The following is a 25852-nucleotide window of genomic DNA, read 5'->3' as shown; positions in this document are numbered from 1 at the left end:
TGGCAGCTGCTGTCACCTGCTCTGTTCTTGCCAAGCTGGCAGAGGGCACAGATCCTTAAGGAGATGCCTGGTCAGCCAAGCTCAAGGTTCTGTGCCAGGCAGACTATATTTTGGGGACCCCATTCTCTTGCTTCCCTGGCTTCCATCCTGAAAGGAGCCGGGTTGCTGCCTGGCAGAGCCTGGTTTGTTGCATGCTACAGATAGGTGTTCTTCTGATTCCTCCTTGCATACCACCGATGTAGGAAAACCCTCTGGCTATCCTGTCACCTCACCTGCAGACCAGCGGGGCCCTGGTGCCCACTGCAGCACACAGCCAGGCATCTCAGCAGTGCTAGCAGCGGGAGGATCCCCCCTGGGCCAATGGGCTGGCATCTACCTCCAATAGCCATAGTACGGCAAAGGGACTGGTTGAAGCCAGTCTACATCTTGGTGGGGTGATCAGTGTCAGGCTTGGAACTGATAACCCTCCAGCCAGTTTAGGGCTTTGCTGAATGCTTGGGGGTGGTGGGGGCTGGGTAGACTAGAAGCTGGCCACCAGCTCCCTTGCTGCTACCCTGCTTTTTCACCCTGATGTAGAGATGGTCCTCTCCAGAAAGGCCCTGGGAGTTTTCGGGCATCTTTCATCAGGGTGCTGGTCCAGGGCATGGAATAGGAGGGAAAGTGAGAGAGCGTGCCACGAGGGGTGGGGGGTTGTGTTTGTCTGTGTGTGTGACTCCACCCTTTATGGCCTCATCTGGCCACTCCTGCAGATGTGGCTCTGGCCTGGTGGCCACAGAGTCGTCAGTGTGGCTGACAGAGAAACCACAGAGGAATGTGCTCAGCTTATGTTGGGGGAAGACAGGGTACTGAGAGACATCCTGCTGAGGCTCTCCCTCCCACCCCCACCTCCCACCTCTAGTGGGTCTCCCAGGCGAAATAGGCTTAAGGATCATATATGGCTTGCCCCAGGCCTGGTGATGCCCTCCAGTGCTTTGTTTCCTGAGGATATGTGTGTGGGGGGGGCTCTTTTTAGTCCCTACCACTACATCCCCGTCACTCTTGATGTAGGGTCAGGTGTAGGGGATTGGGGTTGGGAAGAATCCTGAACACTGGCAACCATCAGGATATCAGGGTTGTGTCCTCTCTGCCTGGGATACAGTGGGCCCCTTGGCTGGGCAAGTGTCTTCCTGGCCCCATGTGCCTCCCTGGGCTGGTGTGAGGAACATAGGATTTTTCTTTGGAGAAGTGGAGAGCAAAGGAGATGATCTGGTGTCGCCTTTCTCGCTTCCTTCTTCCCAGGCAGCGGTATCCTGCCTTCCCCTTCCGGTTAGCTGCAAGCGGCTTTGTGGGGTGTGGGTTGGGTTTGGGGCTCCCTGCTGGTGTGGTGTTTGCCCGGTCGCCCTGGCAACCATTGGGCAATGATGCGGAATGACATTCAGTGACCAGAGGACAGTGTACAGGGATCAAGAGGTCAAGACCCAACCTTCCCATAAGCCGGTTGGAACTTTTCCCGTCCAGTGGCCCATTGTCCATGCGGACCTTAGAACCACCCGGTGGATCCCTCTCCCTCTATGCCCTTCCCAGGGGTTCCTCCCCTGGCTGGAGACTGAGGTCCTTGCCACAGCTCCAGCCCTCCCCCTGCCATCACTCTTCCTGTCTGATTCCCTTTCCTTTCCTGTCTCCTCCTCCCACCTCCTCCCTGCTCTCCCATTCTCTCATCCCCCTCCCCCCAACACAGCTGCTGTTTGGCTCCCGCTATATATAGCGGTAATTACAATAAAAGTGTTGAAAGGAGATAATCCAGCAGAGGAAGCCAGGCTGACTCCCAGCCCTCTCCTGTCCCTGGCCTGGTGCTATCCTGCACCCCCTTTTCCCTAAGGCCTCCTGTTCCCACCCTGCCCCACCCCACACCATGCTTGCTCCCCCTCATCCGCCTCATCTGCCCCAGCTGGGATTAGACTGAGAGACTCACAGAGAACAAGCTACCTGGAAGGTCTTCACAGGCCCTATCCCTGCCTCGGTTTCTCTTCATGTATAGGCTTAGGTGGGGAGAAGGCAAGGGACAGGGACAGCGAGTGAAAGCGTAAGATTTACATTCATAGCCTGGTTCCTCAGTCACCTGACTATGTTTGGTCAAGTTACTCAGCACTCTCTCTCTCTGCCTCAGTTTCCTTATCTGTGAAAGGGATACTAATAACAGAATTGAACTCATATATCACTGCAGTGTAAATGAGCTGTGCATAGAAGATGTCTAGTATTAGCTGTCAGTGACCATATCAGGTGTTGAGTTCTGACTCTCTCTGGCTGCTCCTCTTCACACTCATGCATAGATACAGTTTTTTCCTCGAACCCACGGCCTTATGCATGCCATGCCGCCCCTTTCTGCAGCCCTGTTGCATACATAGTTTCTTATCGAAGTTCATGACTTCAGCCTCATTTAAAGAAAGTGGACGGCAGCATCCATGGGAGGAGAGATTTATGTCATTAAGGTCTAGTGGACCTGTCTGGTAGTCTCTTGGGCCGTGGGCCAGGCTGTCAGGGCCAAGGGCAGTCTGGGGCTGGACTCACTCACCACCTGTGTGTCTTGTGCCCACAGTGGAGGTGAAGCCGGTGCTGCCAGGAGCCATGCCCAGCTCCATGGGGGGTGGAGGTGGAGGTAGCCCTAGCCCTGTGGAGCTTCGGGGGACTCTGGCAGGCCCCATGGACCCTGCGCTACGGGAGCAGCAACTGCAGCAGGAGCTCCTGGTGCTCAAGCAGCAGCAGCAGCTTCAGAAGCAGCTCTTGTTCGCCGAGTTTCAGAAGCAGCACGACCACCTGACGAGGCAGCATGAAGTCCAGCTGCAAAAGCATCTCAAGGTGAGCAAGGGGGGCTCGGGGCCCACCAGAGTGGCAGCCCTGCCTGGGCCTGGCTCACCACCGCCTCTGCCCTCCTGCACCCCCCGCAGCAGCAGCAGGAGATGCTGGCAGCTAAGAGGCAACAAGAGCTGGAGCAGCAGCGGCAGCGGGAGCAGCAGCGGCAAGAGGAGCTGGAGAAACAGCGGCTGGAGCAGCAGCTGCTTATCCTACGCAACAAGGAGAAGAGCAAAGAGAGTAAGACCAGTGGGCAGTTCCTAGGCCCTACCACGCCGTGGCCCCAGCTCCAGGCACCCAGCTCAGCTGTGCCCTGTCCCATAGGTGCCATCGCCAGCACCGAGGTCAAGCTGAGGCTCCAGGAATTCCTCTTGTCGAAGTCAAAGGAGCCCACGCCAGGCAGCCTCAACCATTCCCTCCCACAGCACCCCAAATGCTGGTAATGGCTCTGGGGGGCAAGGGTTGGCAGAGGGGCCCTGCTCAGGGGCTGCCTGGTTATAGGTTGGCTTGGGGCTCCCTGTTTTGCAACCATTCTCGAGTTTTGCAGTCTGTCCTACTAGGGAGCTCTCCATCCTGTTTCTCTCCTCCCTTTCCCAGGATTCATGTTTTTTTCCCTCTGTAATGTAGACCCCTAGTTCCATGAGGGAGAGGGGTGGAAGTAACCATCCCCCATGTGGCCTTTCCATAACTCTCCTTTCCTACGCTGTGTGTGGTAGCATATGCCTATAGATGTAGCACTCAGGATGTGGAGGAAGAAAGACTAGGGGTTCAAATTTGTCTTCAGCTACATAGCAAGTCTGAGACCAGCCTGGGCTGTATGAGACCCTCTTTCAAAACATATATAAAAACAAACAAAACAAAATCTTGCAAATCAAACAACTTGCTTTCGGTGGCAGGTCAAGTGGGTAAGTGGTAACCCAGATTCTGCTTCCACCCCACCCCCAGGGGAGCCCACCATGCTTCTTTGGACCAGAGTTCCCCTCCCCAGAGCGGCCCTCCTGGGACGCCTCCCTCCTACAAACTGCCTTTGCTTGGGCCCTATGACAGCCGTGATGACTTCCCCCTCCGCAAAACAGGTGGGTGAGTCCTGGCTTCCAGGAATATGGCTTCTGGGGTGGAGGTGGGCTTATGCCAAGGGCAGTGCTGTCGCTTTGAGTTGTCCCCCTCCCCCCTCCACGGGTGGGCTGGGCTTCAGGTTGGTGTGTAGATCGATCTGAGTCCAGCCACTTTCTCTCCAGCCTCTGAACCCAACTTAAAAGTACGTTCGAGGCTAAAACAGAAGGTGGCGGAGAGGAGAAGCAGTCCCCTCCTGCGTCGGAAGGACGGCACTGTTATTAGTACCTTTAAGAAGAGAGCAGTTGAAATCACAGGCACGGGGCCTGGGGGTAAGGCCTCCTCTCCTGTCCTAATTGTGAAGGTCTGGGAGGAGGGGTGGCTCAGAGCAGGCCCAGGTGACAGCCACTTCTCCTGTAGTGTCGTCCGTGTGTAACAGTGCGCCCGGCTCTGGCCCCAGCTCTCCCAACAGTTCCCACAGCACCATCGCTGAGAACGGCTTTACTGGCTCAGTCCCCAACATCCCCACTGAGGTACAGGACTGACTGAAGCTGGGACGGGGTAGGGGGCACAGAGGTGCTCTTTCTTTTGGAAGGAGGAGTTTGCTCCTTCTGGCCTAGCTGAGTGTTCAGCCTAGATGCCTCTATGTACATTTGGAGGGTCTTGCCTGGATATGTTGCCTTGAAAAGAGATTTGTCCCGCAGGCCCCTGAAGGGATCTGATCTCTCTGTTACCTCCACTTGGGGCTCAGGGTTGGGGGAGTGAGAGACCATTCAGAGCCCTTGGCCTTTGTCCAGGTCTCCCCTCTTGGCTGTCTCTCCTTTGCCTGCTTTCATGTCTGTCTCTCCTGACTGCTCCCCAGATGCTCCCCCAGCACCGGGCCCTCCCTCTGGACAGCTCCCCAAACCAGTTCAGCCTCTACACGTCTCCTTCTCTGCCCAACATCTCCCTAGGGCTGCAAGCCACAGTCACCGTCACCAACTCGCACCTCACCGTAAGTACAGGGCACATATCCTAGCTCGGACTTACCTTCCCCAAGGCCCTATGAGAGCTGAGCTGGCATGACCTGATCTGGTGGGTGGGCAGAGGGTACAAGAGGGATGCTGGTCTGAGTTGGCAAGACAGGGGCAGTATCAGTCTGTGTCTTATCTACCATCACCCTCCAACTTCACCAGGCCTCCCCGAAGCTGTCGACACAGCAGGAGGCTGAGAGGCAGGCCCTTCAGTCCCTGAGGCAGGGTGGCACGCTGACTGGCAAGTTCATGAGCACATCGTCCATCCCTGGCTGCCTGCTGGGCGTGACATTGGAGGGCGACACAAGCCCTCACGGGCATGCTTCCCTGCTGCAGCACGTTCTGCTGCTGGAACAGGCCCGGCAGCAGAGCACGCTTATAGCTGGTGAGTAGATAACTGTGTGCCTGAGAAGGGGTGTTTGACTCTCACGGTAGCTCAAGTCAGACCTATCTCGTAGACAAAAGAGCCAGGGGTACTCTTTAGCCTTGCCACAATCATTAGCAACATCATTGATTTCTCCCATGCTCTGAAAACATCACGTACCAGTGTTTGGTATGCCAGGCACTTGACTGAACCTGCCACTGTTACCAAATTCATATTCCATAGCAGAGCTGGCCAGCAGGAATAACGCAGACCACACTGAGTTTATTCAGTTAGGTGGGTTCACTGTGTAACTATGTAGCCCAGGTTGACCTCAAACTTCTGACAGTCCTCTTTCCTCTGCATCTAGAGTCCTAGGATTACAGACATGACATATCATACCAAGCTACTAACCATACACTTGATTTAAAACTTTCCCCACAGGGCTGGAGAGATGGCTCAGAGATTAAGATCATTGCCTGCTCTTCCAAAGGTCCTGAGTTCAATTCCAGCAACCACATGGTGGCTCACAACCATCTGTAATGGGGTCTGGTGCCCTCTTCTGGCCTGCAGACATACACATAGACAGAATATTGTATACATAATAAATAAATAAATATTTAAAAAAAAACAACTTTCCCCACATTTAACACTTTAAAGAGGACTGAGAAGGTGGCTCACTGGGTCAAGGGATAGCCATGCCGGTGTGAGGACTTGAGTTCAGATCCCCAGTTTGCATGCACAGCCAGACACGGTAGTTAGTACAAGGTTGTATTTCGAGCACTCCCACGTGAGATGGAGGCGGAGACAGGGGAATTCCTGGGAATTCGCAGGCCAGCTGGCTTGGTGTACATAGCAGTAAATAGTAAGAACGCTGTGTTAGGCAGGGACTGACACCCTAGACTGTCCTCTGGCTTCTACATGCTGCACACACACACATGCACATGTGCACACAGAAACAGCACGCAAACACTATTTTACTTTTTATTTATTTTTTTGGAGACATCGTCTTACTATGTAGCTCTGGCTGGCTTCAAACTCGCTGTGTAGACCAGGCTAACCTCTAACTCGCTGTGTAGACCAGGCTAACCTCTAACTCACTGTGTAGACCAGGCTAACCTCTAACTCACTGTGTAGACCAGGCTAACCTCTAACTCGCTGTGTAGACCAGGCTAACCTCTAACTCGCTGTGTAGACCAGGCTAACCTCTAACTCGCTGTGTAGACCAGGCTAACCTCTAACTCAATGATCTAATGTACTTTGCTGTGATTAAAGATGGGTGCCTCCAAGCCTAACATATTTTTTTCTTAAAGAAATGGGTGGGGCCGGGCGGTGGTGGCGCACGCCTTTAATCCCAGCACTTGGGAGGCAGAGGCAGGTGGATCTCTGTGAGTTCGAGACCAGCCTGGTCTACAAGAGTTAGTTCCAGGACAGGAACCAAAACCACAGAGAAACCCTGTCTCGAAAAAACCAAAAAAAAAAAAAAAGAAAAAAAAAGAAATGGGTGGAATTAACCTAATAATACATATTTTTTTCCTTTTTTCCTGAGACAGGGTTCCTCTGTGTAGCCTTGGTTGTCCTGGAACTCATTCTGTAGATCAGGCTGTCCTTGAAGTCTTAGAGACTTCTGCCTCCCAAGTGCTGGGATTAAAGGCATGTGCTACCATTGCCTGGCTTATATATTTAACTTCTATCTAGGATATTATTATCATTTGAGCTTTTGTTTCATGTAAGCCTTGGAATCCCATATATGTTTCATTCTGGTAGTGCATGTCAATTTAGGCTGTGTTTCAAGGGCTTACTTATTGCCCATAGCAGTGACATTGGACGGCATTAGACAGTTGGCCCTTAGTACTTGCCAACATTCTTAGGGGCTCTGCTAGAAAGACACATGGCCTTGGCCCAGAACTTCTCAGCCTGGCAGCATCTACAAGGTCTACCGACAGGGGGATCTTGTCGCAGATGGAGAGAACTGGTCATTGTACCAGCGTGTGGTGGGCCCAGGACTACTTGTGCACACTCAGACAAATCAGAGGGACAGAAAAGTGACCCTAGGAGGGCTTGCTGTGCCCGTGGCTCAGAACTCACTGTTAAGGTATAGGGAGGAGAGAGAATGGGGCTCAGCCTCTGGGACAGGGTCCCCCACTCCTCCAAATAGTACTTACTTACCTTCTCCACCTCCATAGTGCCACTCCATGGGCAGTCCCCATTGGTGACGGGCGAGCGCGTGGCCAGCAGCATGAGGACAGTGGGCAAGATCCCGAGGCACCGACCTCTGAGCCGCACTCAGTCCTCTCCGCTGCCGCAGAGTCCCCAGGCCCTGCAGCAGCTGGTTATGCAGCAGCAGCACCAGCAGTTCCTAGAGAAGCAGAAGCAGCAGCAGCAGCAGATGCAGCTGGGCAAGGTACATGCAAACAGGCAATGTCCTGGGCTACCCGGAAGTGACCTAGGCTGGCGAGACACACAGGGAGGGAGGGGGGGAGGGGGGGCTGAACCTGGGGAGCTGAGTGCTTGGAGGAAGCCACCTTCGCTGTTTCCAATTCCCATTGAGTCCCGTGGACAGGTGCCTGGCTGGGACAGGGAGAGAAAGGCTAAAGGTTCCCATCCCCAGACAATGTGCTTTCTTCTCCCAGATCCTTACCAAGACGGGGGAGCTGCCAAGGCAGCCCACCACCCACCCCGAGGAGACAGAGGAGGAGCTGACAGAGCAGCAAGAGGCCTTGCTGGGGGAGGGGGCCCTGACTATGCCCCGGGAAGGCTCCACAGAGAGCGAGAGCACCCAGGAAGACCTAGACGAGGAGGAGGATGAAGAGGAGGAAGATGAAGACTGCATTCAGGTCAAGGATGAGGAAGACGAGAGTGGTCCTGATGAGGGACCCGACTTAGAGGAATCCAATGCTGGTTACAAAAAGGTACCTCCCACACATTGGTCTCCACTGACTGTCCTTCCCCATCCCCTGATTTGCTCTCTTGATTGTCAGTCCCCAGTGGTGCGGTTGCTAGTTCTTGAGCAGCTTTCTAAAGAACAAGAAGGGGAGGAGAGACTGGGGGAAGTAGGAGGGGGATCCTGTATGGTCCCTGAGCTGTGCCTGCCTGGCATTCTTCTCCCTTTGTGACTGCCCTTGTCTCTTAACTGTGCGAGTGCGCTTCTGCGTGCACAGGGCCTGTGTGTATCTGCTTTTGTGCCTGCGTCGGCTGGTTGTGCGTTGGTCTCTGCGTGCATGCGTGCGTGTGTACACACACGCCCCCACTGTTACTACAGTGTGCCTTGAGCCTAGTGCGCTCCATTCATTGCGGACACAGCCCCAAGCCCTTAGGCCTGACTCATCCTGCTCCCTCCCACCCACCCACCCACCCCCGTCCTTCTCAGCCTCTTACCTCAATGCTACTAACTGGAGTGACTCATCACATGCCCCATCTTCCCCATCTTGCCGGGAGATGGCAAGGCTGGAGTGTCTCCTGTCCCTGGAGGGAGCAAGTGGGAGGAGGTGGGGGAAGGAAGAGACTTGGGGGCCCTCTGGAGGCTGAAAGGACCCTGTACTCAGTGCCATTCAGACTGAGCCTTACCCAGCTGTCTTACTCCTTTGCAGTTGTTCACAGATGCCCAGCAGCTACAGCCCCTGCAGGTGTACCAGGCACCCCTCAGCCTGGCCACTGTGCCTCATCAGGCGCTGGGCCGCACCCAGTCCTCACCTGCTGCTCCTGGGAGCATGAAGAGCCCCCCAGACCAGCCCACTAAGCACCTCTTCACCACAGGTAAGCCCTACCACTGTCCATTCCATCCATCCACCATGCACCAGGGGCTTGGATATGTAGCATGTGGTGTCCTGCATACACACTGCATGGAGGGGAAACGGGTCTTCATCTCTTCCTGTGCCCTACAGCTGTTCGTGGGAGCAGCAGCAGCTTCTCTCCAAGGAGGAGAGGCAGCCTTGCTCCTACTCTCTGGGGGGCAGTATCTTCTCTGTGCCTCCTGGCCTTCTTCCTCCCTGTGGGATTGACAGTGAGGCCCCAGTAGACCCAGAAGGCTTTTACCCATGAGGCTGCCACATGCTTGGTTCCTCACCAGGGGGCCCAGTGCATGGGCAGATGTGATGGGGAGAAGGAGGACTGTACTATGGGGATGGTAAGGGGGTTGCAGAGGACAGAGAGTGGGACCAGCTTCAGCCAGGCTGGGTTTGAAGAGAGAAGAAAGGGTTGTATGTGAATGTTGGCGGATAGCTAGGGTAGCCATAGATAGTCATTAGGACCGGGGTGCAGCAGGGTTCAGAACAGTTCTGGCTGACACAAGGGTCTGTGGCCCAGGTGTGGTCTATGACACGTTCATGCTGAAGCACCAGTGCACGTGCGGAAACACACATGTACACCCGGAGCATGCCGGCCGCATCCAGAGCATCTGGTCCCGGCTGCAGGAAACTGGCCTGCTCAGCAAGTGTGAGGTGAGGGAGCCCCCTGCCTTCAGCTGGGACTTCCATCTGAGTGATGCCTTCACTCCCCTCCTAACAAAGCCTCACCCACACCCTAGCCCTCCAGTCAGCTCTGAGACCTCCCCAGTTCCATCCCTTGTGATCTGCTTCCCTCATGGTCCCCAGCTAACCTGGGAAAGAGTCCTGGAGTGGGGTCTCTCAAGGGCCAAGGCGTAGTTACTCCAAATCCTTTAGTTCTGGAGGTTGGCTCTGTGAGCATTGGGCTGTAGTTGTCAAGAGAGTTGAGCCTTGTCAACGCTCTCTGGCCTCTCTTGACCTCCTCTGGCAGCGGATCCGGGGTCGTAAAGCCACGCTAGATGAAATCCAGACAGTACATTCTGAGTACCACACCCTGCTCTATGGGACCAGCCCCCTCAACCGGCAGAAGCTGGACAGCAAGAAACTGCTTGGTGAGTTGCCGGGCATGGTCCCACGTGTGTCCTGAGTGTGAAGGGGCTGTCATAAAGACCACCGAGGCAGAGTAGCCAGCAGTCCTAGTGGGTCACATCCCCAAGAGGGTGCCATCAGCCTACACGCAGATTGAACATACTGTAGGGTATCAGGCTTAAAGGTGGACTTGATGGTGGTCTGTGTTTCTTCCCAACCTGCCATGTCCCTACCATAGCAGAAGATAGAGGTCTCAGCTGGCATGGACTACATGGCCCATGCCAACTGGCAAGTGGGACACCTATCAGAGCATCTCTGTCCCTCTTCTCTGCAGGCCCCATCAGCCAGAAGATGTATGCCATGCTGCCTTGTGGGGGCATTGGGGTGAGTTGGGTATGTGGGAGTGGGCAAGTGGCTCTCCTAACTTGGCCCCTTCCTCCCTGCCCCCGTGGCTGCTCGCCTGCTCTCTGGTGCCCACTCCCATTCCTCCCCTCCCCCTGCAGAGGGCACACTGAAGCCCGATCTCCTGCCCCTGCAGGTGGACAGCGACACTGTGTGGAATGAGATGCACTCCTCCAGTGCTGTGCGGATGGCAGTGGGCTGCCTGGTAGAGCTGGCCTTCAAGGTGGCTGCAGGAGAGCTCAAGGTAAGGTTATACTGTGGCCTCTGCGCTCCTGGCTGCTTCCTGTGTCTTTAGGAGCAGGTGTGCAGGGGCAGCAGTGACTTCCACTCATCAAGACCATTGTCCTTTGCCACTTTGAAGTCTTGAGTGCTAGGATGGGGACAGCCATAGTTTGAGGGTCATGGGGGACCAAGTAGGCACTGAAGCCTGAGGCTCTTGTGTGTATCTGCAGGGGAGAGACAGCTGTTTGCTGGGGGTCCTGCAGTTGGCGTTCATAAAAGTGCATTTCTGTGTTCCCATTCCTACTTGGCTTGTGCTTCTCTCCTGTATCTACCCTGTCCCTGACATGGCTTTCCTGACAGTTATCCTTCTGCTTGTACTTCAGAATGGATTTGCCATCATCCGGCCCCCAGGACATCATGCTGAGGAGTCCACAGCCATGTGAGTACCACTCTGACCTGACCCTGGCCCTCTGCCATCAGCTCTTCCTATCTTTTACTTGAAGCAAACCTCATGTCACTCAAGCTGACCTCCCTGCCCTCTCCTCCTCCCCACACAGGGGATTCTGCTTCTTCAACTCCGTAGCCATCACAGCTAAACTCCTGCAGCAGAAGCTGAATGTGGGCAAGGTGCTCATCGTGGACTGGGTAGGCAGTGGGCTGGGATGCTGGGCAGGGATGGGTAGAGCTGCCAGGGAAGGCCTTCAGAAGTGCCTCCACCTCTGGGTGGCACTAGGACTCACTCCTTGGCTTCACATGTTCAGTTTATATCCTTCCTGCTTCATCATCAGACAGGTCCTTTTTTGTTTTGGTTTGGTTTGGTTTTGGTTTTGGAGGCAAGGTTTTTCTATGTAATAGTTCTAGCTGTCCTGGAATTAGCTCTGTAGACCAGGTTGGCCTCAAACTCACAAAGATCTGCCTGCCTCTGCCTCCTGAGTGCCACCACCACCCAGCTCATCAGGCGGGTCCTTTCATTCAGTGGGATGGTTCCTCCCTGGGACACCCCAGTGTGTTTTTAGCCTCATTCACCGCATCTTCCCCCTAGCAGCCTACAACATCCAGATGATTTCCTCCCCTGAGCGATAGGGACCGGGTGTGACCACTACTACCAGAATCTTTTTCTCCTTGCCCTTACCATTGGGAACATGACACTGTGCTGCTCACAGCCACCTCTAGCAGTGCAAAGTATTCCTCTACTTCTCTAAGTGAGGACACTGTTTGGGTTACTTAGCAAAGATGCCCCACCTCTGCTCCTGAGGCTGTGGGTGTTCCTCAGCCTTCTGTCATGATAGGGAAAGTGAACACACCACTCACTGTGCCTGAGGACTCACTGGTCATTGACCAGCAAGGGCAGAATTTTTGAAATCCAGTTTTGGTTTAAAAATATGTATGCAGGCCGGGTGGTGGTGGCGCACGCCTTTAATCCCAGCACTCAGGAGGCAGAGGCAGGCGGATCTCTGTGAGTTCGAGACCAGCCTGGTCTACAAGAGCTAGTTCCAGGACAGGCTCCAAAAACCACAGAGAAACCCTGTCTCGAAAAACAAAAAAAAAAAAAAAATATGTATGCAGGGGCGCTGGAGAGATGGCTCAGAGGTTAAGAGCATTGCCTGCTCTTCCAAAGGTCCTGAGTTCAATTCCCAGCAACCACATGATGGCTCACAACCATCTGTAATGGGGTCTGGTGCCCTCTTCTGGCCTGTGGGCATACACACAGACAGAATATTTTATACTAAATAAATAAATATTTAAAAAAAATATGTATGCAGCCGTGGTGCACAACTATAATCCCAGCACTCAGGATTGAGCGTTCAAGGCCAGCCTGGACTACCTAGCGAAACCCTGTCTCAAAATAAAACAAATTCAAGCCAGGCGGTGGTGGCGCACGCCTTTAATCCCAGCACTTGGGAGGCAGAGACAGGCGGATCTCTGTGAGTTCGAGACCAGCCTGGTCTACAAGAGCTAGTTCCAGGACAGGCTCCAAAACCACAGAGAAACCCTGTCTCGAAAAAACAAAAAACAAAAACAAAAACAAAAAAAAACAAAAAAACAAATTCATGTAAATGTTGGATCCTTCTTCAGAATTTATTTGCCTGTGTTAAATTTCTTACTTGCCTGGGTTTCCCTTGCACTTCAGTGAAATGGGTTCTGCAGGGAGACAAACCATATCCATCCATGGCTGTAGAGCCTGGATTCAGTGTCACGGCCCCGGAGCCATTGGTGGGCTCATCTGCAGAGCTAATGGTAGGGTGGGCGGGGAACAGGTGGCATGTTAGCCTTTGGATTAGAGCTTAGACTGGTACCCAAAGCACCCTCCACTTATCCTCATCAGGACATTCACCATGGCAATGGCACCCAGCAAGCATTCTACGATGACCCCTCTGTGCTCTACATCTCGCTGCATCGCTATGACAATGGGAACTTCTTCCCGGGCTCTGGGGCTCCTGAAGAGGTACAACTTCTGGGCCTTCATGTCAGCCCTTCCCAGAGGTAGCACACTGGGACCTGGCAGGATGGGACTTGGCAGGAAGCCACAGAGGCCCATTCATGATGCTGGTCCATGTGGCATTTGAGGGCTCCCAGGGGGAGGACCACACAGGTCTGATTGCCAGCTGGGTAAAACAGGTCAATGGAGTGAGATGTTGGAGGCAGGGGACGGGGCAGTGCTTGGGATCCAGGGCGGTGACAGTAACTTCTCTTACCTTATGCCAGGTTGGTGGAGGGCCAGGCGTGGGGTACAATGTTAATGTGGCATGGACAGGAGGTGTGGATCCCCCCATTGGAGATGTGGAATACCTGACAGCCTTCAGGTGGGGACTGAGAAGGGCCAGAGGAGGGGTGGGACCCGGAGCTGGCAGGGGTAGCAGGCACTCAGTTGGGGTGGTGGAGGGGTATGGCCTCAATGGAGAACAGAGCGTGGCAAGGCTCAGCCTGGCCTCTGTTGGCATTAGCTTGGGCCATCCCTTTACAGGACAGTGGTGATGCCCATTGCCCACGAGTTCTCACCTGACGTCGTCCTAGTCTCCGCTGGGTTTGATGCTGTTGAAGGACATCTGTCTCCACTGGGTGGCTATTCTGTCACCGCCAGATGTGAGCCTACTAGGGGTCTGGGAGGGTGTGGAACACTGAGGCACAGGGGACAGGGAATAAGTTGGCACTGCAGGGAGCAAGTCTAAGACTTGCTAGCTCTGCCCACCCTTCTGCCAATCCTGCCATGGGGACCGGCAGGTAGAGGTGGAGTAGCAAACAAGTATCTTCCACTGGAGCTCGCTGGCCTTGACCTACCTACCGGAAATGCATCTCATCTTAGCCTGTCCTCCACTAAGTTCGCTGACACTTTACTTCATTGTAGCTGTATTGGGGCTTAAGTCTGCTGTCATATTTTGTACGATATGTTTCATTTCTTGTTTTTTTTTTTTCTCCTTCTGTCTCTTTGATACAATTTACCATTCAGCTTTTTCTCTTTACTCCCATGCAAAGGTTTTGGCCATTTGACCAGGCAGCTCATGACACTGGCAGGGGGCCGGGTGGTGCTGGCCCTGGAGGGAGGCCACGACTTGACCGCCATCTGTGATGCCTCTGAGGCCTGTGTCTCGGCTCTGCTCAGCGTGGAGGTGAACGGGGGACAGAGAGGTGGACAGCAGGTGGGGCTGATGGGTCAGCAGGGATATCCACTTCGCTGGGTCCAGTGGCCTCAAAGGCTCCTTGAGGTTTGCCTAGGTCTGAGAATATTTGGCCAAGGAAGACTTTCTGATCAAGGCTTCCTCCCAAAAGCCAGTGCTTGCCAGCACAGGAATTTCTGGGCTGGATAGGGTCAGCTGGAGAGCTAGGCATTGCTCTTTATCCCACTCTGAGTCCACTCTCCTTCTCTCTGCAGCTACAGCCCTTGGATGAAGCAGTCTTGCAGCAGAAACCCAGCGTCAATGCAGTTGCCACACTAGAGAAAGTCATCGAGATCCAGAGTGCGTGGGGACAGGCAGAGGGGCTCATACTTCAACCTGCTCGGCAGACGAGGCATATGGGCAGTGGGGTACCAGGGCTAGCAGGTACATATGGACCTGTCTGCTCTCCCTGAACCTGTCTGTCCCTCTCCACAGGCAAACACTGGAGCTGTGTACAGAGGTTCGCCACTGGTCTGGGTTGCTCTCTGCGGGAGGCTCAGACAGGTGAGACGGAGGAGGCCGAGACTGTGAGCGCCATGGCCCTGCTTTCCGTGGGGGCTGAGCAGGCCCAGGCCGTTGCTACTCAAGAGCATAGCCCCAGGTAGGCTTCTCACCTGGCATTCCCCTGTCCCGGCCTAAGGTAGTGAGTGCTCTCTACTCAGTGGCATTCATGTGCTTGTCCCCGCAGGCCAGCAGAGGAGCCCATGGAGCAGGAGCCTACCCTGTGACACCCTGGCCCCCATTCCTCTGGGCTTCATCATTGTGATTTTGTTTATTTTTTCTATTAAAAACAAAAAGTCACACATTCAACAACGTGTGCTGTGTGGGTCTCTCAGCCTTGCTCCCCCAAGCTGCTCCAGCCCTCCCGCCACATGGCCCAGGCCCCAGCTTTAGCAATCCCTTCCTTCTGTAGGGGGATGGGTGCAGCATCCATGTCTCCCCTGTTGTCATCTCGCCCCAGTTCTCTGTACTCTCTCCTACCTTGGACAGTACTCCCAGATAGTACCTCCAATTCTGGAGCTACCGAGATGGGAACAGTAAGTTGGTGCCTTGGCTTCAGCTGGCTTTTGGGAAACGCCTTAATTTCACCTCTGCCCCTCTCTGTCCTCAGGAGGATCCACTACTAGTTAAGACACGGAGTGGAGTGGGGTAGACTTCCACCCTATACTCCCCTTCCTTTCTGTCCTCAGCATTCTGCAGACCCCTCTCTTCTCTGGCCTCAGCACTGCAGACGTGTGCCCAGGATGTGGGTCTTAGATTTGCGGCCAAATTTCTTGCTTCCTACTTCCAGGAACCCAGAGGGTACAGGGGGAGCTGCGGCTGGGTTAGGAGGAGCCAGGAGGACCTGTGTACACAGGCAGGATCTCCACTTTATCCTGTTGACCTCCCTGCGTAGAGAGGGGAAAAGCTGGACTCTGTGTGGGGGCTTCAAGTTCACGCAAGCCCTTCTGATGTTCTGGACCAGATTTGCTCAGCCATCACCCGGAAGTGGAAGTGCAAGCAATCAAGACTCGGATCTCTTCCAGAGCCTTTTTGCTTTGAAGCCTGGGGATGGTGAAAGAGGTGGTTCTAGGATAGACAGGGCTAGAACCCTGTCCAGAAGCCCAGGGTATGGGGGTGGGGAAGGGCTCTCAGCAGGAGGGAGTTTTGGGCTGTCCATCTTCTTTTCCAGTAACCCTGTGTCCAGAGGCTGGAGCGCACAGGCTTCCAGTGAATGTGGTCTAGCTTGTAGGAAACCAAAGATGGGCAGTGGCTCCTCGGGGGCCAACTCTTCCTCCCCTATACCACATTCTCTCTATCTCCTTCCATCCCCAGGACCCAGCAGTATGTTTACATATTATCCTGATGGGGGCCTGAGCAGGGTTGAGGGAGCTGGGGAGTTACTAAAACTAGCTGTGTGTTTGTGTGCTGTCTAAATCCTCCTTGCACTGAGCCCAGGGCTCCGGGCCTCTCACTTTCCCTATGGGCTGGTCTTACTCTCATGTAAACCCATTCCTGCTCTGTCGTGAATGAATGGATTCTCGTTAAGTATTTTGTATCCTGTCACACTGTCTCCTTGTGTAAATAAACTTGTTTGTGGCAGTGCCTTCTGGGAATAATGTCTGTTCTCTGGGTTCCCAGATAGAGTAAAGTTCTCATTCCTGTCCTAACCAAAATGCTGTCTTTTTTCTTCAGCCTTGGACTAGAATTGAATCTGAGAAGCAGGGGAGTAGGGTGGGAGATCTCTGTTCTCCTGGGGGGTATCCACTGTTGCCACCCTATCTCGAGAGAGCTCTGCTGTGGCCTTGGCAGGGAGGAGAGAGGAGGTCTCAGCTGAGTTTTCAACCCCGTTTCACTTTTGTCTTTGTATGGGGTGGAGGCTCCATTGGTAGGGATGCAGGCAAAAATCAGTGGAGACATGAGCATGGGCTAGGAAGGAATCCAGACGTTTCAAGAGCTTTATTAGAACCTTCCTGAGCTCCCGCCTGTGTCAGGAACCCAGCTCCGCATCCCCACCAAGCCTGCTGGTTTCTCTTTCTTTTTTTTTTTGTTTTTTGTGGGGACCCTGCGGGAAGGCAGGAGACAGCCTCATTGGGAAACAGAGGTCCTTCTTTAAAAGGGGCTAAAACTGCATAACACGAGACAGAAATGCATCAGTGTGAGCTGGGCCTGCTTTTGAGCCCAGGGAAACTACGAGTGTTGTCTTTGGGGCAAGAGAATGGCAAGGGAGGTAAATAACATCAAGAGGAGTGAATGGGTGGCGATCCCTGGGCACTGAATGTGTGCACTAGCCAGGGCACAAGGGCCAAGACCAGGCAGGGCCAGAGGGTATGTTTGAGGAAGTTGAAGATGTAGAAGAGGCTGATCTGAGGTGGGTGGCCCAGCCATTCCAGAATGACCAGTAGCCCAATGGCCAGCATAAAGCAGGCTATCTTCTGGCCATTTCCTAGGTGTACCCGCCGTATCTGGGCATAACAGGGAGAGTGTAGGGCAATACCCATCCCCAGGGCAGCTCCCGAGTCACGGCTCAGTGATGCAAAGGGCCGGCTGTCCAAACGCACCCACTCGGGTCGCTCACACCACTTGGAAGCCAGGTTGATGGACCTGTGGGGAAGAAGAGTCTTTGCCAGAAGAGCCTGGAATCCAGAGACCACTAGCTCACAGCCATCCTCCCTTGGGGGCCCTACTCTCATGTATTCACTCCACATCTGTCTAGGAACAGTTTGTGTGTCCTTGATAGCCACCGTGAACCAGAGACCCACATATCTAGATACAGCGCCCAGCAGGACTTACCAGGAGAGATCCAGGCCCAGTGTAAAGAGAGTCCAGTACATGAGGCTAGCCCCTAGCATGAGGGTCAGAGCGGTCAACCCATAGAAGCTAAGTTCCCGTTCCATGGGCACCCGGGGGGTCATCAGCCAGCCAAGGACAGCACCTAAAGGGATGCAAAACAGTTTCCAGATGTTAGAGGAAAGGATCTTCCCCCTCACCTGCAGTTCATTTTGGGAGGAAAACTAAGACAAAGTCGGGGACCTCGAGGTTGGCTCTACAGAAGCTGGGAAGTTCCTAAACTACTTCTCCCACCGCCAAAGACATCCCCCCTTGGCCCACCCTGCTGCCCGGGTTGCTCACCACTTATCAGGCCGCCCAACACCTGGTGAGGGAAATGTGCTAAGAGGAAGACCCGAGAGAGGCCGACAGCCAACAGGAAGGTGCAGTAAGCCAGGCCAGGAATCACCCTTACCCAGGGGCTACGAAGAAGAGAGACAGGCTGCTCAAGGGCTGGAGAACGAGCATGATTTGCTTTCCTTCCGCATCCAAATACGTCAGAGTTTGAACCGACCCCCTGAGTCACCACAGCTCTAATTCAGCTAATTCCCAACTAATACGCTGTGGAGCCTTTGAGGTCGAGGATGCGCCTACTGGTGGGCAATACCGTGATCATACCTGCGGGACCGGGAGGCCACCTGAGAAGAAATGGCTGTCATTATGGGCCAGAGAGCTGCTCCCGTGATCATGCAATGGCCAGAAGGGCTGCCTGCCGGGAGATCCAGAAGTTCACGGTGAAAAAATAAAGGTGCAACCCAGGTGCCCCTGGTGATCCCTCAACATGTCTGCCTCCCCTGGACGTGAAGATCGCTTGCCCAGTACCAGCCTATCACTCCCCCAAGACCTTTCTTTCAAAGTCACTGTTCTGGGCTGCTGACTTGCTGCGGCCCTGGCTTTACTAGGAGGTGAAGAGCCAGCATGAGGCATGCCACTCAACCTGGTCTTCCCTGGAATTTGTTTTCTGGACCAATAACTGAGAGACTAGGCCTGTTTGGACCACCCTAGCTGAAGTATATGGAAATGTTTGTTCAAACCTTATTTTTTTTTTTTAACTTTTTGGTTTTTCAAGACAGGATTTCTTTTGTGAACAGCCCGCCCTAGCTATCCTGCTAGGTTGACCTTGAACTAAAGATCCACCTGCCTCTGCCTCCCAGTGCTGGGATTAAAGGTGTGTGCCACCACCGCCTGGCTAAATTTATCTACACCTTAACCATGCCAGGAATGGGAGGAGGTTGGAACTTTTCTCACCTGGGCCGGTCTCACAAGAAGATGGGAATTGGTGAACCTGGATTGGAGTCTGGCTGGAGTACCCAGACTCATGCACCCACCAAAAGGGCCTATCTCCAAACAGAACCCTAGAAGACAAGATATGAGACCATATGACATGCACACAGTGTTAGAGGGATCCAGGGGGCAGCAGGAATCAGGAGGCCCTGCTGGGTGCACTCAAAAGGGCACTGATTCTAGCTATTATCTTACCATGACTTTCTACTTTAGAACAGAGAAGCGCATATTTTCCTCTTAAAGGGATATGGAGGCCAGCGGTTGTAGAGAGACTGTGTGTGTGTACATGTGTTCTGAGACATGTGACCCACTCTTATCCCTCCCACTGCATGATCAGCTCTTCTTAGGACCCGGCCTTCCTGGCCACCTTCCCTGTCCCCTTCTCAGGTCCCTGGTTCCAGCCTGAATTACCCACTCCTGAATTACATAGGTGAGCATCTCGAGTGTGAAACTGGGAGGAGGGACTGTACAGAGGAGTCTAAGAAAAACTACGGATGAACCCCCCTCCCCCCCACTACAATCCAACTCCCTTGGCCTAGCAGGTGCTTGTCTGGCCTCTGGAGCACCCAACATAGACAATGCTGCTGTGGCCAGAAAGAGAAAAAGGGCAAGAGCAGGAAGCAAGATGCTGCGGGGACGGGGACGGGGACGGGGACGGGGAGTTGTTCAGAAGAGACTTTCCTTTTCCCACCAACAACTGAGCCTCAAACACAGCAAGTGTTGACCACAAAGCTATAAAATGAATATAGGAGCCGGGCGGTGGTGGCGCACGCCTTTAATCCCAGCACTCGGGAGGCAGAGGCAGGCGGATCTCTGTGAGTTCGAGACCAGCCTGGTCTACAAGAGCTAGTTCCAGGACAGGCTCCAAAACCACAGAGAAACCCTGTCTCGAAAAACCAAAAAATAAATAATAAATAATAAATAAAATAAAATGAATATGGGGTCAGGCATGCTAGTGTACACCTGTCATCCCAGCACTGGGGAGACCACCATTCTGGGTTAGACAGTGCAACTTTGTTTCATTGGAAGAGGAGGAGAATTAGGGCTTTCATACTCAGATATTAAGCAGGGGGCTTACACAGACTCCAAGGGAGGGGAGAGCAAAAAGTCTAGGATGGGACCGTTAGACCAGAAGGAAATGATTATACAATTTCTTTTAGGGTTACAAGTAAGGATGAAGCCCATTTGGATAGGGCGGGAGGGAGGAGGGACTCCTGGTCTGCTTTCCAGTGTGTCATTCTAGCCCATTCAGTGTCTCCCAATAAGCCCCCCTTCCTACTTCAAGGCTGGGACAGGGCATCAGCAGCTGAGGTGGAGCTGCGTGTCCAGTAATTCCCTTCCATACTCCAAAGACAAAACAAACCAACAAGTTGGCACAGATAAACCCCAAGCGCTGCAGGAGGTCCAGGACTATCGGGCTTAGAATGAGAAAGCTATATTAGTAACCGCTGGAGAAAGAGCTGTTCCCTGAAGGGAGGGGCAAGACTTCCTTTAAGTCCGTAAAGTTTGGTACCTCTTAAACTTCACTGTACACTATAACCAGGGGGCCTTGTTAAAATGCAGATCTGGCCTGGAGTCTGAGATTTTGTATTTCTCGTAAGTCTTCAAGCATTGCCTATGCTCTTGAGCCCGAACCAGGGACCGCATCTTAATTTACAAAGCAGCTGGTGCCTAGCACAACGTCAAGCAAATGAGCCGATGAATGAAACGGCAGCTAAGAAAGAAGACTTTAGGCTACCCAAATTTCTGTTAATAATTGCTACAATGTAAATTTCAACTACAACTAAATTTGGAGTTTCGCAATCCGAAGGTCCGAGGCGGAGGCTGTATTTGCAGTTGAACACGCCCCTTAAGTCATTTCTCTGATCGCCGACAGTAAAGTGTGGTGAGGTCTGCGGTCAAGATCTAACGAAAGTCAAGGTGAAAACTAGGCCCTAAGGGATAAGGGTGGCATTGGCTTTGAGGTACCTACTAGAGGGAGATTAGGGCCTCAAAGGGGTAGGGGACCAGGATGCCCTAAGCATCTCGTTTTACCACTTGAAGACGAGGTTGAGCCACTCAGTAATGAAGGTGATCCAGAGCACGGAGATGCCCAGTCGGCGAGAGGCGTAGTAGGCCGCGGGGAAGAAAAACGTAAAGAGGTTCTTGGGATCTCCCAGAAAGGTGATCCAGAGCCACATATTCTCTAGCCCGGGGAGCCGGTTCTGCAGCGCTTCAGCCATCGCGATGCCTGCGGTCAGCGTGGACTCCATGGTGAATCAGGGGCCCGTCAGGCTGGGTTCGTTGTAGGGAGCAAACGGAGGAGCCCAGGCAAAACCAAGCCGCTACCTTCTAGCCCTCTAGATCGCCCCGGTTTTCTAGCCCCGGGACCCCGGGACCGCCCTCCCCACCAGGGGTCTAAACCAAGCCCCGCCCCCTCCCCGTCCCGCCCCGTTCCCCCGCAGCCTCGGGCACACGCCAGTTGGGTTGGTGGCCCGAACAGTTTCCTACGGCGCTCTATCCCGGCCTTCCTCTCTACTGGACAGCGGAGGGGACAAACCTTTGCGAAGGCGTTTCCTCGGGGGGGCCCCACGTGGTCGCGGTTGCTAGCACGTGGGCTGCCGGCGTAGCGAAGAAATCCGCTGCTGTTCCGGGTCAGGGAACAGATGAACCTGAGGACCAGCGGTGTGTCCCGGTTCCTTGTTCTGCTGTTGAGAAGGCGGTTGTCTAATCTCCAGGGTTAGGGTACCTTCGGAATCTGACGTCTCTTCTCCAACATCATTACCCACGTCTCTCAATTCTACATCATTTAGAGAGAAGGGAATCAAATTGGAACTCCTTGGTTTCACACACCCTCTATCTACTCTGTCTCTAGTTCAGGATTCTCCCACCCTACTTCATCTTCATCTTGATTTTGAGACGTCTTTCTTCAGGAACCCAAAGCTTAGCATGTGTATGTTATGTGCAAGAAACTTGCCTTGTCCTCACCTCTACCACCCTCCTACCATTCAAAACCCTCGCAGGGCAGATAAACCAAGAGATCGTAATGGGAAGAGGAAGGGCACAATCCTACAGTTTTTGAGATAATGTTGAGGAACACAGATCACAACTCTTCTAAGGGAAGTTTGCTTAGAGGTAGCTTATTGATGCACCTCCTTGATTTTCTTTTCTTTCTTTCTTTTTTTTTTTTCAAGGCAGGGTGTCTCTTGTAACCTTGGCTATCCTGGACTCACTTTGTAGGCTGGCCTCGAACTCACAGAGTTCTGCCTGCCTCTGCCTCCGGAGTGCTGGGACTAAAGGTGTGCACCACCACGCCCGGGTACTCTTTGTTTTTAGTGCCTCAAGCTACTTTGTTCTTGAAGTTTTCTGAAGAGTGGTTGAAAATAAGGATATAAAATTAAGACGGTGGGCGGGGAACATGCCTTAAATTCTAGCACCCCAGGTGAGTCTCTCTCAGCTCAAGGCCAGCCAGGTAGGTCTACTGAGCTAGTTCCAGGACAGCTAGGGCTGTTACACAGAGAAACTCTGTCTTGAAAAACCAAAAAAAAAAAAAAAAAAAAAAAGGGTTCTCCGTAGCTTTTGGAGCCTGTCCTGGAACTAGCTCTTGTAGACTAGCCTGGCCTCGAACTCACAGAGATGCGCCTGCCTCTGCATCCTGAGTACTGGGATTAAAGGTGTGCACCACCACCACCTGGCTCGAGAGAACCAAAAAGAAAAAAAAAATTGCCGGGCGGTGGTGGCGCACGCCTTTAATCCCAGCACTTGGGAGGCAGAGGCAGGAGGATCTCTGTGAGTTCGAGGCCAGCCTGGTCTACAAAGGGAGTTCCAGGACAGGCTCCAAAGCTACAGAGAAACCCTGTCTCGAAAAACCAAAAAAAAAATTAAGACAGTGTTGTGGAGGGAAGGTGGATGTAAATCTCAGTCAGTTCATGCCCTTGAAAGTGTTCTTGCTTCAAAAAGCCAAAATTTCATACTGAGTTTATTTCTGATACAGAGCCTTGTCTGTCCTAGAACTCACTATGTAGATCTTGAGTATGTAGACCTGAATCTGCCTCTACTGGAGTTAAGTTTGAGTTTATTTTTGAGTCAAAGCAGGCCTAGGCTGGCCTTGAACTCCCAATTCCTTAAAATTGCTGCAATTATAGGCATGGGTCACCACTACCCACTTTTTTTTTCTTTCAAGATAGGGTTTCCCAGGAGCTATGGAGCCAATCCTGGAGCTTGCTCTGTAGACCAAGCTGATCTCGAACTCACAGAGATCTGTGCACTTTTGCCTCCCAAGTGCTGGGATTAAAGGTGTGCCCTATCACCGCCCAATCTACTACCTGCTTCTTAAGTAGGCTTTGAGATTCTGCTCTGGCTCCATTCTCTAACGACTTCACGATCCACATCAACACCTTGATTTGCAATTGTTTACTCTGAGTTGCTAGGGATCCAACCAACAGGTTGGCACACTAGAGTCAAGTCTTCAACCACTGAACTATATTCTCAAGCCATACTTTACAATTTTTTAAAAAAATTATTAATTTTTTTGATTATTATTGTTTGTATATGTGTGGAGGACAAAGAGTTGGTTCTTTTCTTCCACTAAAACCTTTCCACTCACCATGAGGGTGCTGGGAATTGAACTTAGGTCCTCTGGAAGATTTAAATTGTGGGGGCTGGAGAGATGGCTCAGTAGTTAAAACTGCTCTTGCTGAGGTCCTAGGTTCATTTCCCAGCATCCACATCTGTTCACAGCTATCTGTAACTCCACAGGGGAATCTGATACCATCTCTGACCTCCACAGGGCATGTGGCATACATACATATATGTGCAGGCAAATTACTTACTCATAAAAATAAAATAGTGCCGGGCGGTGGTGGCGCACGCCTTTAATCCCAGCACTCGGGAGGCAGAGGCAGGCGGATCTCTGTGAGTTCGAGACCAGCCTGGTCTACAAGAGCTAGTTCCAGGACAGGCTCCAAAACCACAGAGAAACCCTGTCTCGAAAGACCAAATAAATAAATAAATAAATAAATAAAAATAAAAAAATAAAAAATAAAAATAAAATAGTGCAGGCTGGTAGCGCATGCCTTTAATCCCTGTACTCGGGAGGCAGAGACAGATGGAGCTCTTTGAGTTTGAGACTAGCCTGGTCTACAGAGCTAGTTCCAGGACAGCCGTTAAACAGAGAAAACCCCAAATAAGTAAATAAGGTAAAATACAATAAATAAACTTAGTAAATATTTTAAAAATGATTTAAATCATGTGCAGTTCTGAGTAATGTCATGCAATCTGAATCTATCTTGCTCCATCTAGCCTGGGATTTGGATCATCCCTTTGTCTAAATCCATGAGTCAAGTCGACATCTTGAGAATGAGATCAACCGGGCCATGGTGGTGCACGCCTTTAATCCCAGAATTTGGCAGAGGCAGGCAGATCTCTGTGAGTTCAAAGCCAGCCTGGTCTACAAGAGCTAGTTCCAGGACAGGCTCCAAAACTACAGCAAAACCCTGTCTCAAAAAAAAAAAAAGATCAACTCTTTTGGTATCAAAGTAGTCATGTTCAAGTAACTTTTATTTTATTTAATGATGACCCAGTGAGTGGTGTGATTCAGAGATGCTATAGAAAAGCTTCCTTCAAGCGAATGGTGTAAGCCCTGAAAGCAATAGAGACCGCACCCATGAGACTTTTTATTACGATATAGTGTGAAAATTATTCTATTTTAATTAGAAGTTGTTAAGCTTTTCCTGGGCCTAACATAAACTTTGCCATCTGTATGTATGAATAGAAAACACTCTATTTAGCTGTTCCTAGTTTTAGAGTTTCAGGCATGCACTGAGGGAAAGGCACAGATAATTACAATGTCAGGGCTGAGGATGCAGTTTAGTGGTGGAGCAAGGGTCCAACCCCAGCATTCCCTCCTTCTCCCCTGGACAAGTGGACTTACATGTGACTTGTTATGGCCAGAGCAGAAAGACACGGCACTCCTCTGATAAAAAATATAAGCACAGAGGAGAATTTTTATTCCTATTGTAATGATTGTACCAATGCCTCCAACACAAGGAAGTTTTGCCTGTTGGAACACAAGGAAACACTTTTGAACTTTGTTCAGGCTCACTAGTCGTGCCAAAGCTGGCCCTCTGCCTCCGCCTAAATTAGAGAAAGGTCAACCTGTTTCTCATGTTTTTATATTATGGGTTGGGCAAATGAAGGATGGCAGTTGGTGGTAAGAAATTTAAAAGTGCATCTGCACAGCTCTTTCCATAAGGTTAGTAAAGTATGTAAAATAGATATTATTGGGGGGAAGCCCCCTCCCAAAGCCCTTTGTCATTATGACTATTCCTTGTTCCCCACTTTCCCGCTCTTTTTATTTTTCCTGGATTTTAGTGATTCTGAGATTTGAACCCAAGGCCTTAAGAGTGGATTTGTGCTCTATGACAGCAACTTTCCAGAGCTGTTCCTCCGTTTTTCCTGGCTTTCTGGGATAGAGGGCAAGCAGGGAGACAGACATGCTCTGGGGGCTGGGCTGTGGTGGCACATGCCTTTAATCCTAGCATTTGGGAGGCAGAGGCAGGTGGATCTCTGTGAGTTCGGGGCCAGCCTGGTCTACAAGAGCTAGTTCCAGGACAGGCTCCAAAGCTACAGAGAAACCCTGTAAAAAAAAAAAAAAAAGAGCTAGTTCCAGGACAGGCTCCAAAGCTACAAAGAATCCCTGTCTCCAAAAACAAAAACAAAAAACTAAACCAACCAACAAATCAAAAATCAGAAGCGCTCTGGGGTCCAAAGTGACAGGTGCTAATGGGTAACATATTTTTTAGATCCTATATGTCATGCACGTATGCATTATCTCACTTAAGCCTCCTAGCTGCCTTATGAGGCAAGTGCTATTACCTAATATAGGCCAGT

General features: G+C 52.2%; 2 protein-coding genes across 8 annotated transcripts in view; one reads left to right on the top strand and one right to left on the bottom strand.

Annotated features, from left to right (window-relative positions):
* The window catches only part of Hdac5 (histone deacetylase 5), a 36154-nt gene extending 20952 nt beyond the window's left edge, over window positions 1-15202 (top strand). For all 7 annotated transcript variants that reach the window (XM_075990513.1, XM_075990508.1, XM_075990511.1 and 4 more), the window contains 24 exons: window positions 2576-2835; window positions 2925-3069; window positions 3154-3268; window positions 3775-3905; window positions 4068-4214; window positions 4303-4415; window positions 4745-4876; window positions 5058-5280; window positions 7443-7660; window positions 7890-8168; window positions 8847-9012; window positions 9562-9695; window positions 10012-10132; window positions 10444-10493; window positions 10648-10755; window positions 11117-11172; window positions 11291-11378; window positions 13060-13179; window positions 13440-13537; window positions 13699-13817; window positions 14208-14341; window positions 14605-14689; window positions 14825-14990; window positions 15078-15202. In XM_075990513.1, coding sequence (XP_075846628.1) covers window positions 2605-2835; window positions 2925-3069; window positions 3154-3268; window positions 3775-3905; window positions 4068-4214; window positions 4303-4415; window positions 4745-4876; window positions 5058-5280; window positions 7443-7660; window positions 7890-8168; window positions 8847-9012; window positions 9562-9695; window positions 10012-10132; window positions 10444-10493; window positions 10648-10755; window positions 11117-11172; window positions 11291-11378; window positions 13060-13179; window positions 13440-13537; window positions 13699-13817; window positions 14208-14341; window positions 14605-14689; window positions 14825-14990; window positions 15078-15117 — 3219 coding nt within the window. In that variant the 5' untranslated portion in view covers window positions 2576-2604 and the 3' untranslated portion in view covers window positions 15118-15202. The remainder of the gene's footprint in view (window positions 1-2575; window positions 2836-2924; window positions 3070-3153; window positions 3269-3774; window positions 3906-4067; window positions 4215-4302; window positions 4416-4744; window positions 4877-5057; window positions 5281-7442; window positions 7661-7889; window positions 8169-8846; window positions 9013-9561; window positions 9696-10011; window positions 10133-10443; window positions 10494-10647; window positions 10756-11116; window positions 11173-11290; window positions 11379-13059; window positions 13180-13439; window positions 13538-13698; window positions 13818-14207; window positions 14342-14604; window positions 14690-14824; window positions 14991-15077) is intronic.
* Window positions 15203-16897: 1695 nt separating this feature from the next.
* On the bottom strand, window positions 16898-21517 carry G6pc3 (glucose-6-phosphatase catalytic subunit 3). The gene is made up of 6 exons (XM_075990515.1): window positions 21017-21517; window positions 18947-19053; window positions 18317-18407; window positions 18002-18120; window positions 17663-17804; window positions 16898-17473 (listed from the first exon to the last, which is right to left on the bottom strand). Exons 1-6 carry the CDS (start codon window positions 21232-21234, stop codon window positions 17110-17112), a joined length of 1041 nt encoding a protein of 346 aa, XP_075846630.1. The 5' UTR covers window positions 21235-21517; the 3' UTR covers window positions 16898-17109.
* Between the last annotated feature and the right edge of the window lie 4335 nt (window positions 21518-25852).

This window comes from Microtus pennsylvanicus, chromosome 11 (genome assembly GCF_037038515.1).
Source record: "Microtus pennsylvanicus isolate mMicPen1 chromosome 11, mMicPen1.hap1, whole genome shotgun sequence".
Taxonomy (NCBI): Eukaryota; Metazoa; Chordata; class Mammalia; order Rodentia; family Cricetidae; genus Microtus; species Microtus pennsylvanicus.
The sequence above is the reverse complement of the archived record's forward strand: the minus strand, read 5'-3'. Positions and strand labels throughout refer to the sequence as shown.